Source organism: Miscanthus floridulus, chromosome 2, assembly GCF_019320115.1.
Source record: "Miscanthus floridulus cultivar M001 chromosome 2, ASM1932011v1, whole genome shotgun sequence".
Lineage (NCBI taxonomy): Eukaryota > Viridiplantae > Streptophyta > Magnoliopsida > Poales > Poaceae > Miscanthus > Miscanthus floridulus.
The window spans coordinates 65,245,163-65,259,131 of NC_089581.1; the positions used below are offsets into that span (position 1 = coordinate 65,245,163).

The following is a 13,969-nucleotide window of genomic DNA, read 5'->3' on the forward strand; positions in this document are numbered from 1 at the left end:
TTAACTACCTAAAATATTGATATAGTAGGTGTCATCATATGTTATCTTATACTACATGCCACATAGTAGTAAAATGAATATTACACAATAAGTGATGGAGCTAGGTGTAAAAAAACTCGACCCGCATGGGTATAATAGCTCCCTAGCATTCTGCTTAAGATAGAAAGCAGCATGCTAGGCATACAGTCGAACTCCTGACCTTCTCACAGCAATATTATAGTTTTGATAGAAGAATGGGAAAGATACAATGCTTTACCCATACTACACAAAAAAGGGTCGCATACATGTGTGTGTTGTATATCTGTACTTAATATTGAAGAGACAAAATTTCTCTTCACCTAATTTTTCGCCCGGTCCATTCTTTCAGCACAACAGCCCAACCCCACAACCCACCCACTTGATCCGTCGATGTTCAGCCCACACACCCACTCCCCTGTCTCTCCCACACGGCACCTCCACTCCCCCTACACGTCACCGGTACCAGGATGCCTTGTTAACTAATATGTTAGGCTCTATTTGGTTGCCGGATGGAGATTACAATATACCCTGTTCGCTTATCTTATAATCCGTCTTTTTTGGCTTATTTTTTCAACAACTAGCATAACATAGTGGAAGCAATACTGAAGCCTTCTCTTCACTGGGACACCCTCAACCTAGTGCTCATCAAAATATTACTTTCCCAAGCCATCTCCAACCCGTGGTGAGTGTATTCCCACATGAATCTTGACAAAAAGATCAAGAGTTTACCAAGAATTTCGCAAGCAAATCGAAGTCCCCAAAAGGAGACAAGTTCCTCAAGGAACTTGATGAACATTTGCAATTCCTAGATGGATCTATTGGTACTCCCACGTGACCTTGCAGTGAGCTTTCTTCTTCAGCTAGGTGTACTCCTCATCACCTCAATGCCTCATGGATCCCCATTTATCTTAACCTCATGCATGCTTTCCTGCGTGGAAGCTGACAGCTCCACACGACAATGACGTTTATATTTTAACTTAATTCAATTCAAATGACATGTCAACAGGACATTTGATTCTGAATACATGAAATGCAACATGTTGAATTCCAGGACAAGCCCAAAACACACAAAGAACATAGATAACTCGTGCTCAATCAAGAGCCAAGAAAAAGCTCAGAAAAAGAGCCCAAGAATATGAAGGAAAGGTAGGGTGCTCGTGAGAGAAATGATTCGATCGATGATCTTGATCTCTCACATGTCCTAGCAGGAAGGAAGCCGAGGAACTTCACCACAACCCTGAGGCAAAAGGGAGTAACGGAAATCCCATAGAAATTGGTCTGAAAATCAAAATAGCACAAAAGCATGCGACCAGGAGAGGAAGATTGGAGCACAAAAATCAAATCAACGGGGGCTTGGATTATGTCTTGAATTCACCTAAAGGGTCATTGATACCATCCTCTATCCTCCAACTGTAGTGAAGAACTAGGAGACACTCAGTCTCTCTACTCCCGCCCTCTAATCCTTGATGTAGCCTTTGCTTTGCTAGACCAGATGCAAATGAGCCTAGGGCTAAGGTTTGGCTTATCACTAGCCATCCCTCATATCCGCAAGGTACATCAAAGCCTGTATGAGACTTGTACTTCGACAAGTGCCAAACTCATGATGCAATGAACTAATTCCAAGAAGATACGTACGAATAACTTTTACAACACATTTACATGTTTACCAATGTTCTGGATCAACATCCCACAAATAGATGTTTTACCTGCACCGTGCTATTTACAGTTCTCATGTGATGCAGCTGCAGAGACTGACCACACGTGGTTCCCAAATCCCTCTTCTATGATTGTTCATATGTTATTACGCTCCGGACTGCAACAGATAACCATGTACCTACACAAACAGACCTGCACATCCATACTATTTAAATGAATCCACCACATCCCCTCTCTGCCAAAATGAGTCAAAGCCATAGCCCAACTCAGCCAGTTCTTGCATGGAACCATCAAACATAAACATCCAACTAGCTACCGTGAGCAGGTAGTGGAGACAATACTGCATTCTGATCACCCCAGTTCCTTACCTAGGTTTCCCTTGGCTCTGATCTTGGCAAAGAGTCTTGCCTCGTTAACTCATAGTTTGACTCTGGACTGAGGTTCCTTGTGCTGACACGCATTGAGCACAGGAAGAAAAACGAAGAAGTATAAATGGTTATGTGCCATATGCTGCAAGAGGGGGTAATTCTGTCAATTAGTAGTGATATAAATAACAATAAGCTAGAAAATATAGCAGTGAAACAGACAGCTATAAACAAATATAGTGATAAAGTCAGAGCCTCCGCAAGCTTTCCAACTTGATGTTATGTGTAATGAGGGAAAGTGATGATTCCACACCTGTGCCAAATCCAATAGTTGCTATTCGATTCCAGCTTCCAGCTGATAGCCGCAAAAGACAATGTCATGAAACCCAAAAGTAAAAATATCCAACGGAAGCGTTTGTTCAACATCTCCAGAATATTCTGGAACAAAGTTCTGAAGTTTGGCCAACTACACAAAAGAATAACAAGATGACAACTGAGTCATCCCACTCAAGGAAATGCTTGGCATTATGGGTTGGTTCACCATAAGCCTAAGCACAAAAGGCGATAGAATATGCTCCAAAAACAAAAATATACGCATGTGAGGAATTTCCATTTAAAGACTAAACTAAAACACGATACACAGAGTAGGTGCTATTTCATAACACCATGTGTCCAATACAAGCAAATTACCTTTGAGGCATATTAAGGTTAATTCGTGGGGACCAGCATATAAACCTTCGTGCTGTAGAGAACTCCAATAGCCACCCCATAAGCAGGCCAAGAGAACCAATGGCAATAATGATTCCAATATTTGCAGATCTGAGACGATAACTCAATCAGACCACCTTAAGTTCAGATAGGCCTTGTTTGGATGTTGTCGAATTCACCTCAATCCACACGTGTTGGAGTGGATTGGGGTGGAATTCAGTTCAAGTTCCACTACAATCCATCCCAACACATGTGGATTGATGCGAATCCGACTATATCCAAACAAGGCCTTAGTATTTTGAAAAAAAAAATATAACCTGCGATCTGTGTACCTTGTCGCACCAGTTGCAGCTAAAAGAGCCGTGAGGATAAACACAGCAGTATGCATTGCTCTCTTTGAAGCTTCATCAATTGTAGCCATATATATGAACGTACCCACGACAGCCATGAAGGAAAGCCAGAAGTCCAAAAACTGGACTCAGATACAATATAATGGAATAGAAGAAATGTGAATAATTAGAAAGTCAAGCAAATGGGATTTTGACACAATCAACAGAACTGGTAAAACAAATGTATTTGGTCAACCTTAATTTGGATAGACATGACCAGTAGTGATGAATACCAGTACCATGCCCAACAATTTTTACACTAGCATTCAACAAGTGGGTGCTAAGTAGCTTACCTGCAATACACGAAAAGATAGAATGCACCAGGTGCCAACATCACATGAATGGTATAATGCACTGGAAATTCCACTAGATGTGTAAAGAATCCATTCTGCAAATGCCTTGGTGGCAAGGGCAAAAATAGTTAGCATCTGGTCAAACAAAGCTCATGCATTCTATAATAAATCAAATTAAAATGTTTAGCTTCCTTATGGAGTACATTTTCTTTCATCTGTCCATAACAGAAGTTTGAAGATGAGATGAAAGCCAACTGATGGGTACAAGACAGCCTTCTTTCATCTGACACTGACAGTTCCTAAGAATTTCACTACCAACTAGAAACACTACTTAATTTTGTGTAATCAATTTAAGACCACAAGGCCCATGTATTTGCAATATACACTGATGATTCCAATAGGCACAATGGTTTGAAACTAAGCATGTTTAAACATGTATACGTGAATGAATTATAAAAGTAGTTTTGCCTCGCTGGCATGCCTTCCACATAACAATATGGAGAGGGACCACATCCACTCAACACCCTGTGCCCAGATGAAAACAATGACAGGAGACACAAAAATGTTTTTGGGCTACAGTTGACCCACTTCTACAAACTTGGGGACCTGAATATCTAGTTTAAAAGTTTATGGAGATACACAAACCACCATGCATTGTAGATAGTAGCCACTTATGATGCAGACTCAAGAAAAAATACTGGTGGTAACTGAAAGTCAAACAGGTCATGTCAGGCCACAATGACAGTAGATGAAAAACATACCTTTTGTCGGAGGGCCCAGAAGGCAGGTAAAATAGCTGCAGCATTTGATGCGATTAGAAAAACAGACTGCCAAATGTGCCCTACATATAGATGTGACCATTTTAGACTATAATTTTACTACATGGTTGCAAAAGCATGCATCACAACTAGCAACTGGTTCAGAACTGTTTTTTTGAAAGATACTGGCTCAGAACTGTTATTGCACAAAGAAGGAACTACATTCTCATTGAAAATATCTGCAACCTAAAAACACAGAATTTGGACATGAGATTCCAACTACATTTGACAAAACTTTGGTGTGCCCTGGTTTATTTCTTTCATTTAACATCCTTTAAGTACATGTATGTGGCACAGTTTGACTTGTCTTGGTTTGCACTGCTGCGAAAGGGTACGTAACCTAGTGGGCGCAGCACCTCAGGTCCTGGGTTCAAGTCCTCGTGGGAGAGAATTTAAACAGGCCTAGGTTAACACCCCTTCTTCTTAGTGCAATGCCGTGGGGACAGTCTTTCTCCCGCAGATAAGGTTTTCTTTTTAGCTGCATTGTTGAATCACTTTAATAATTGAAAAATTACTTGCCAACAAATAACAATGCAGTCTGAAAAAACAGTTTTTTAGTTCTCAATAGTTCATCAACTGTGAAAATTTGGTGGACCTTGGAACTATAAAAGTCCCAAGTCAGGCACAAACTTAGATTCATACCTTACAGAAAGGCATTTCAGTAGCGTTACACTGCGATTCTTTGCTTAAGTAAACAACAAGGTTAAGCAGCTGAAGGGAGGCCGAGCTTTCAAGTAGAGTGACAGTAGCTGGAGGACACTGAGAGTGAGTAATGAATCTCAATAAGCTAGCCAATGGTTGAGACACAACATGACCTCAGGGGTATGGAATTTTTTTTTTAATTTATCCCTAGTCAGCCAGCCCAAGCGGTGAAGCTGCTTTTCTGTGTTGTGTGCTATGTCTTCAGCCCCTAGTTTGCTGGTAGTCGCAATTTGTGAAAGCTACATGCTTCTTCTGCATGCCAATCTAACTAAAGAAAACTTCCCAAGAAACCGTTACCTTAAAATGTCTTAAAGTAGAAAATCTTAATATTTTCCATATTAGAAAGTATCCCCACCATTCCAAATTAAGTTGTTTTGGCTTTCCTAGGTACATAGATATTGGCATAGCATATAGGAGTATCTAGGTACATAGAAAAAAATATGTACACAAAAAAGCCAAAACGACTTATAATTTGAAACAGATGGAGTATATATTAAAAGTTTTAACATTTGTAACGTCCAAAAACTATTTCATTGGGGAAGACATTAATACACATTGTCCTATAGTAAGATTTTTAAAACGAGACATGAAAGTAATTACCATTAGGGGAAACTAGCTCATCGCTGCAATCAAACCCACCATGATCACGATCACATGTGCAGAAGCTGAAAGGAATGAAAAGGTTATCACACGAGCTACAAGATATACCTTTTGTCTAGCCTTTGAAAATCAAGTATTAAAGAGTAAAAGTGCTAAAAAATAGGAAAATTTTCACAACGAAACATCTTTAGAAACCACCTGTAGAAAGTCAGCCCACTTTCATCAACTGAGGAATGGCATACACCTTTCTGATTGCAGTTTCTATGGCATCCCTGAAGAGATACAGACATGTATGTCTGAGAATTTGCTGTATCACTTGGATGCTTCACCCCAAAGCACCAAGTTCCCTCTTTAGCATAAAAAATTGATAGATCCATGTCTGAATTCGTGGAATTCTGTAATGAAAAAAATACTGAACCATTACTGCTGCTTGTCCTACTGGCATAATAATCCCAAGTATCATTAGATGGTAAGCCACCATATTTCAAGTACAACTCGTAGTTCAATTCTTTATCTGACTTCAGCTGGACATGGATAAGTGCACCTGCTGAACCTTGAGGAATATCCAAAAAGAAATATGTCCATGCAAACTGCTCATGGGACGAGTTGCTTAAAAATTGTTCCAAGTAGAAGTGGCTATCTTCCAGTGATGCTCTTTCATCAGTAGGAACATAATATGACTCAAAAGGGACAGAAGGACTTCCCTTAGGAACCCTCTGCGTGTAGGAAGAAATATTTGATTAGCAGAGATGTATTGACAGGGAAAGAAAACATATAGTCACAAAGCATTCACAACATCAGTCTTAAATGAACATTCGTCTAACATTAGTAGCTGTTGTGTATGTTTCAACAAAGAAAAGGGAAATTGAAAACCGCATTTTTCGCTATAGTTATAGCTGGATGATTTATTCATATTTTTGGCACATTGAAAAGTCTTGTTTCTGAGGGGAAACTCGTTTCATCCACTAAAGGGAAAACACCGCATGACTCAAGTTCAGGTGTTTTGCACACAACAGTTAAGAGACTGGGTGCATTCTCTACTTTTCCTAAACAACTTACTAATTTGTACAAACTGTTCAGAGCATAAAACTTGATACAATACAGAGCCAAAGGTCCTAAGATCAAAACTTGAGCAAAATTTTAAGAAACTAGAACTGCACTTTCAGTCCACATGATAGACTCACTCGAGGAAGCCTAGACGTGAGTGGTGGTTTTGCCCCAACTTCCAAAAAAGTTAAGCATTTGAGTGAACTAATTAGTGCATGAAACTCAGCAGAAACATAGTTAACTGGCAGTTCATTGTATCTTTAATGGAGTACTTAAGTTGGATGGATCAAACTACTAGTCAGCTATACAATACATTCCTATCAGTTAGCACAATATAGCAGTATAATAGACTTACCTGGAGCCCATATGCCTCCCAAGAGCAATTGGTTCCAGTTTTTCCATTCAAGCATCCAGTTAATTGCCACTTCAATGAGAAACATGTTGTGTCTACAACAGGTGGTGATGCTGTAACATTCATCTGTGTTTTGTTGACAGACTCAATTGCAATATACCAACGCCCAATATTTGGTGACTTCACAACCAAGGGATCATGGCTGATATCACCTGAATAGTCATGCAGATCTCTTTGAGGAAAGGCATTATACCGCAGGTAGCAAATCAAGGATGGCCCTAGAGCTCCAAAATTTGTAGCTGTAATTTCAAACTGCAATGCTAGGTTGACTACATCCAAGAAGTAGAACTTCATGTCGCCTTGTCTGATGCATAATGAGTCATTAGAAATGGAACAACTGATTGAGTTTTCCATTCTCACCAAGGCCGTGACGTTAGATGCAACTTCTTGTTCTATTAAATGGTTCGGCTGTGATAAGATATTAATACGCCTATTGTGCTCTCTAGTATACAAACTGTTCCTCCTCTCAACATTCATATCTAGAAGATTTCTTGAGTTATTATCTATTGAAGGTTGAGAACAACCAATCATGTCAACTGTCTGGTTGCAGTATGGTCCCCAAAATGCTGAAGTGGGGCATCCTCTTACAGTAATGCGAGTGCTCACCACGCGTGCTTTTCCCCGGCTAATCTGCAAAAGTATAACCACCACAAATTCATATATTGATCAATGCATATTTGTGCCAAAAGGCCAGAAAAGATAAACATGCAGTAGAGACCAAGATTTCTATAGCCTTGTCCTGATCAAAACATACCATCTTTGATTGCGTGCGAGCAGGACCAAGGCCATGAAAGTACCCAATGTACCATACCCCGGGAGATATCTACAGAAAACAATCAAAGGTCGGCATCTCAGAAGTTTATAGAATTTCTTAAGGGGCTTTCAGTGTATCAGAAGATAACAAATTTCTTCCACTTAATGAACAGATTAGGATCGTAAATTTCTTCCACACTTAATGAGCGAGAAGGTAATAAATTTCTTCAATCTGGTATTACTAAGGTTTTTTGAGATAATGGAAAAAGTATCCAGCTTCATTTTCTAAAGAGAGAAATCAAACCAAATTATTACAAGTTAACCACTACAACGACCAAACCAAGTTTATAAACAAATCCAATTCATAATTCAATTCTTGAAATAAAATATGGTACATGTTTAAAATAGAAAAAAATTGCATTGATACAGTGATTACAGAGCATCCATAGTAACCTGCATGAAAACCATTGCCAGTGAAGTGAGGGCAAAAGCCCAAAGATATTGTTTTTTCAGCTACTTGGTGTAAAACAGGATCATAATTTCTTGCCACAAAACAGAGGATAAAAAATGATTGATTACAGGAATTAGCAGTATTATATGTATAACTAGGTCCAGTTAAGTAATCAACGAAGAGTCAGTTTCAGTTATCTAATTGATTACTACTGTATCTAGGAGGTGACTACTCTGGGCAATGTCAATACTAATCCCAAATTATTTGACTTGAGAAAAGCAAAGCAACACAATTACAGAAGCAGTATTAATATTCATAATATAATACTAAAATGTAATCAAATTACTGAAAATATGATCATCCAAATGTTAGCGTAGCTATTATAACTCAACATAAAGATGTACTGTTACAAATAAGGATTACATTACCACATACTCCCTCTGTACCAAATTATAGTTCACTTTGGTTTTGCCCTAAGTCAAACTTCTTTAGCTTTGACCAAGTTTGTAGAAAAATGCACCAACATCTAGAACATCAAATTAGTTTCATTAAGTGTCCATCAAATATCTTTTGATTGGACATTTGTTTGACCTTATTGGCGTTAATATATTTTTCTGAAACTTGGTCAAAGTTAGAGAAGTTTAACTTATGACAAAGGCAAAGTGAACTATATAATTTAAACGTGGGAGTATTACTCAACAGATCTCATATGGTAGAATTTTTTTTTAGAAAATTACAGTATAAGGATAGTTTACCTGGTCATTTGTTAGCACTACCATTGTGTTTTTCTGAAATGGTAAGCATTGCACCAGATTTGGCTGATTAATTATATTGCTGATTCCAAAAGGTCCAGCTGGGAGAGAGTTTGATACTGCAATAAAGAACCTTCCTGTCAAAATTAGTTGAATGATTCAGAAAGCTATTTATGCATTAAGAATAGATTTCAAGAAAAAGATCAACAAAAAAGCTAACAGAAGGATGCCCCTAAATCAACATCTTCTTTCTGCACGAAATATACTATTCATTGGAACCAAACAACTGGAAAGGTAAAGCACTGTCACTTGATGGGAAGTTTCTAGCTCACAGAAATAAATATCTTGCTCAACGCCAGCAGGAAATAACACAGATGCTAGATGGCTATACAGTTCGAAGCCCTCAGGTTGGATGTGAAATAGCACAGAGTGCTGATCATCAAAATTACTCCACAATATTACATTAAAATCTGAAGTAATTGGCTTTCAGGATGAACAAGCTTAAAGATCCCATAGTTTTGGATTAGCAAACATGTGCAGTGATGATCTTTCTTATTTTATCACTCATTGTTTGCAAGAAAGTTTTACTAGAACCATGAAAATATATTACAACACCAATCATGATAGGATTAAGAATAACGTTAATAGGGTATAAATCATTCATTCCATTTAGAAGAGAACAGTTGCAAACTACATATAGCAACCTAAACAAATTTGCCGTACAATTAAGCAGGTGCAAGAAACAGTTTAAATAGGAAATGGAAACAACCATCACACTAGGAATGTGGCACTCACATAAATTGTCCAGATAAGAATCAGATATATCAGGAATAGGAGGGTTGGAATTCATCAAACAGATAATAGCAAGCTCGCTTCTTGGAATGCCTTTCAGGTGCTCCCTGTGCTGCATTATTCAAAGAAATATTCCACAAACTATACATAAGAAAATTGTGAGGTATATGATACAATGTAGTAAGATTTAAGTCAAATGGGGGTTGCCACACCAAAAAAAAAGCAAGAAATTTCAAAGGAAAGAAAACTTCCGCTCACTGTTATGCATCACAGCACAAGTTACGCCAGTGTTTCATATCCCTCCGACCCCCATTATATATACAAGGCACTGAGCTCATAACTGTCCATAAAATGTGAAAGGGAAAATGCCAACATACAAGCTGTTTACCCATCATTGATTTGGGACACCACAATTCGTCCCCTCCAATTTAGACACTGGCATGTGAACTGATAAGCAGTCTCGCATGATCTAAGAGCAGTTTAGCCACTAATCAGAGCTTGATACCAAGCATGACCCAGGTACTACCACAAAGAGTAGTAAGTACCAACATACCCACATAACAAACCTGATAGCAGCAAAAATAACTCTTACTTGATAATTCGATAATGTTCGGCCAGGATGACAGAATCTTTCACTTACAAGGTCTATGTCAGCAGCGAAATCCATGGTGACAGAAGAGAACGACGGCGGGAACTCAACTGCCGGTACAGGAAGTAGAGTATTAAATTAAGGTCGATCCAGAAAAAGGAATGAACAAAAAATAGAATTTCCACGGATGAGACAAGTCAGTATTCAGTTGTAGCAAAGACGTGTCAGAACGGAACACCAACTAAACCAAACTCCTACAGCTGCGGGAAAGTAGCATCTGAGAGGCCAAAACTAAGCAGAACCTATACCAAACTGCTAATAAGCAAACAGAATTCCGCGACACGTGCGTCGCGTTTTCCGTGAAATTCCGGAACTGCTAGTTTCATCACCTCGATTCCTATATAAAAAAATGAAATAAAAATCGCGCAAAACCCCCCGGAAAAACTAACATCCACCTACACCCAACAAAAGGTAGAAAAGAGACGAAATTTTGCCGCAGCAGGAGAACGTAAGAAAGAGCCGAAACCCAGATCACACACAGAGCACTGAAACTATCTCACCGCGCAGGTAGGTCCAGTCGTAAGGCTTGAGCGAGAGGCGGCCCTCCCCGTAGCTGGCCACCACCACCGCCTCCCCCTGCGCGGCGCATCCCCGGGGTCCCGCGCCCGGCGCCCACCCCGCGCCCATCGCCAACGCCAGCAACAGCAACAGCACCGCCGCCTGCCGCCGCGCCGCGGCCATCAGAGTCCAACGACGACGCACCCGCGAAATCCGCGAAGCTCTGACTAAACCCACGCGCACTGCACGGAATGGGGAGAGAGTGGCGAGGGGCTTTTCCGGCACGGCGCTAATCTAATCTTGGCTGCTTTTTCCTTTGCCCATCTTTTTCCGCTTTATTAATTGCCGGGAAAAAGACTGGAAAAGACGAAAAGCGACAGGTTGAGCGTACACTGCTGGTCTCGTACGGAGTAGACCGGTAGGGGTTCTGGCGTGCATTGGAATTGGATATGCAGGTACTGTACTAGATTACAGATTCATTAAAAAAAACAAGGATGTTCTTCAACGCTGCCTCCTTTTTCTAACAGGGAGTATTACGACCTGCTCCTGATGTGATCAGAGAATTGATGTTGATTGATTGATTTATTAGTATTATTTACTCCGTATATAGTGGCGTCCAGGAACGATGGTGGATAAATGTTTTTCTTTACTTTACTTTATATATATAACAGATGGTGGAGAAATATTTGGGTGGCGGATAACGCGTCCCATACAATCTTTCTGTTAAATCATAACATACCCAGCAATTGCCCGTTATCAGGGCATACAATCTTTCTATTAGTCGTAACATACCCAGCAATTGCACGCTGTCGGGCCTGTTTAGATCCAGACTGCTAAAAAATAGCATTATGTTAGATACTAATTTGAAGAACCACACATGAACTAATTTCAAAACTAATTGCATAAACGGTGACTAATCGGTGAGACGAATCTATTAATTCTAATTAGCGCATATGGTGCTACAGTAAACATATGCAATTGTAAACTAATTAGGATTAATAGATTAGTCTCACAAATTGGTCACCGCTTATACAATTAGTTTGAAATTAGTTCACGTTCTTTTTTCTAATTAACATCCAAACAGACCCTTAGACAACTAATTACATACGGATTTATATGGATTTCTAATGATTATGAATGCTACTCCCTTCGTTCCAAATTATAAGTCGCTTTGATTTTTTGTATTCATCTATTTTGCTATGTATCTACATATATTATTATATCTATATGCATAGCAAAATGAATGTAAAAAAAAGTCAAAGCGATTTATAATTCGAAATGGAGGAAGTATTTTGTTTACATAAAAATGGAAAAGATAATGCCAGTACAAGACACACAGCTTGTCTTTTATGTAAAGTTCCACATGCCGTATGTAAATTATGCCTTTTTGGTAAAAATATTTAGCTATCAGCTAACCGTCGACACAAAAATAATACTCTCTTCGTCCCAAAAAAGTATTATTTTAACTATGGATCTAAATGACACTCTGTTTGAGATGGAGGAAGTAAGTATATGACAACACTTGTTTCCTAGTTAGTAAGCTATGGGCTTGGGCATTTTTGGAACGATGGGATGGGCTTATATGGGCTAATTCATACCCTAGCCTTGGTGGGTAAAAAACTTGTCCGATACACTTGTTTCAGATATAGTCAATACTTATTGTTCAACTAAGAGAAATTGGAATGGTAGTAAGACTTGCTATATATGTAGTAAGTCTAACTATCTAATATTTTTTAATTGCTATTATGTTGGGTTCCTATATATGGTGTGCTGTGTTTATTTTGTTTAGAATTAAACCACCACAAAATATCAATAATCTTTATATTAGTTGGTTGAAATTGGGTGGCCACCGTCACAATCACTTATTATTGTTCTTATGTAGCAGCTTTTTGCTAGGCAATTTAGAACACAATGGCATGGTGTTTGATAAAAGGCAAGCCAAAAACTTTTTTTATAGGTTCTTTTCTTTTCAGGGAGCCACACTGATTTCGATTTTGGACTCTATACAATGCTCGGAGGAAGACAAAAACAAATCACTAGGCCCATAGGCTATTAGATCTAATGGATGATCTTTCAATACCATCTTGATTCTAGTTTCAAACCGGTAACAAGTTTAAATTCTTGGTGTGTTTCTAATAAGCATGGACTGATGCTGCTTCTTTGAAGAGGTGAAGACATAATTTTCCACTATCTAAAAAATCTATATATAGAAAGGAATAAAAAGGCTTTCCAACTGCATTGTTCCTAATGGCTTACGCTTACCATGCACCATCGGCTAACGTTTGAGTGACCATCTGCCTTGTCCATTTATTTTTCCACAACATTGGTACACCTATGAGGTCGATCAATTATCCAAGTATATGTACCAATATTTAGCCGTGGAAGAAACCTATGGCCCACACAATGTGAAAGAGACTTATCAACAATGCAAATAGGAATAGGCCCAGAGCTGCTCTCGAACAGATCGTGGACTAGGTAGCGGCATCGACTACCTAAATTTTTTTATTGGCAAGGATTGCGATGAGCGGACATAGCGAGGGCCGGCGTGAGTTTTCTGTGGGTTTATTGCTTGATGATTGAAGAGAAATGAGCTCAATTTGGTAAACATTCAGGATAATCAAAACCTTAGGAATGTTGTAGTACATTATTACCTTCTCGCTCTTCACTCTTTTTATTTGACTTGTATAATTGGATGAGTTGATCTCTTGCCACCTTATTTTTCTGAAAGCTTATAGATGACTAGTATAAATATAAGTGATAATATCATTCTACTAAATTTGAGGAATGAACCAAATTATACACCATCTCATCATGTGGTGGTTCCTCAAGGAACCAAACAGCACATTAATCTTGCATATAACTCATGGCACCAAAAGTACTTTATTTGAACAATCAATTTCCTTGCAATGCTGGTGTGAGCAATATCTAAGGACCCACCTAATTAGATTGAGTCGTTATAATAACCCAAATGATGTTCACCACCAAAAAAGGACATTTTGTAGCTAGCTCATGAGAAGATTAGAACATAAACAAGCTCGATCAATAACCACATTTGTTTATAAACGC

The 13,969-nt window shown here is 38.8% G+C and overlaps 1 protein-coding gene across 5 annotated transcripts; it reads right to left on the reverse strand.

Annotated features, from left to right (window-relative positions):
- Nucleotides 1-1,622: 1,622 nt before the first annotated feature.
- Nucleotides 1,623-11,191, reverse strand: LOC136525558 (uncharacterized). Of its 5 annotated transcripts, XM_066518510.1 has the most exons (15): nucleotides 10,906-11,191; nucleotides 10,397-10,455; nucleotides 9,760-9,868; nucleotides 8,968-9,083; nucleotides 7,763-7,831; nucleotides 6,952-7,638; nucleotides 5,748-6,265; nucleotides 5,550-5,614; nucleotides 4,191-4,270; nucleotides 3,430-3,534; nucleotides 3,080-3,219; nucleotides 2,730-2,858; nucleotides 2,353-2,505; nucleotides 2,043-2,184; nucleotides 1,623-1,866 (listed from the first exon to the last, which is right to left on the reverse strand). In XM_066518510.1, the coding sequence occupies exons 1-14, from the start codon at nucleotides 11,084-11,086 to the stop codon at nucleotides 2,043-2,045; spliced, it is 2,553 nt and encodes an 850-aa protein (XP_066374607.1). In that variant the 5' UTR covers nucleotides 11,087-11,191; the 3' UTR covers nucleotides 1,623-1,866. The 5 variants fall into 5 exon arrangements, with proteins under 5 accessions (XP_066374607.1, XP_066374601.1, XP_066374618.1 ...); XM_066518504.1 differs by having other exon boundaries at nucleotides 1,623-2,184; XM_066518521.1 differs by lacking the exon at nucleotides 10,906-11,191 and having other exon boundaries at nucleotides 1,623-2,184; nucleotides 8,968-9,101; nucleotides 10,397-10,426.
- Nucleotides 11,192-13,969: the final 2,778 nt, after the last annotated feature.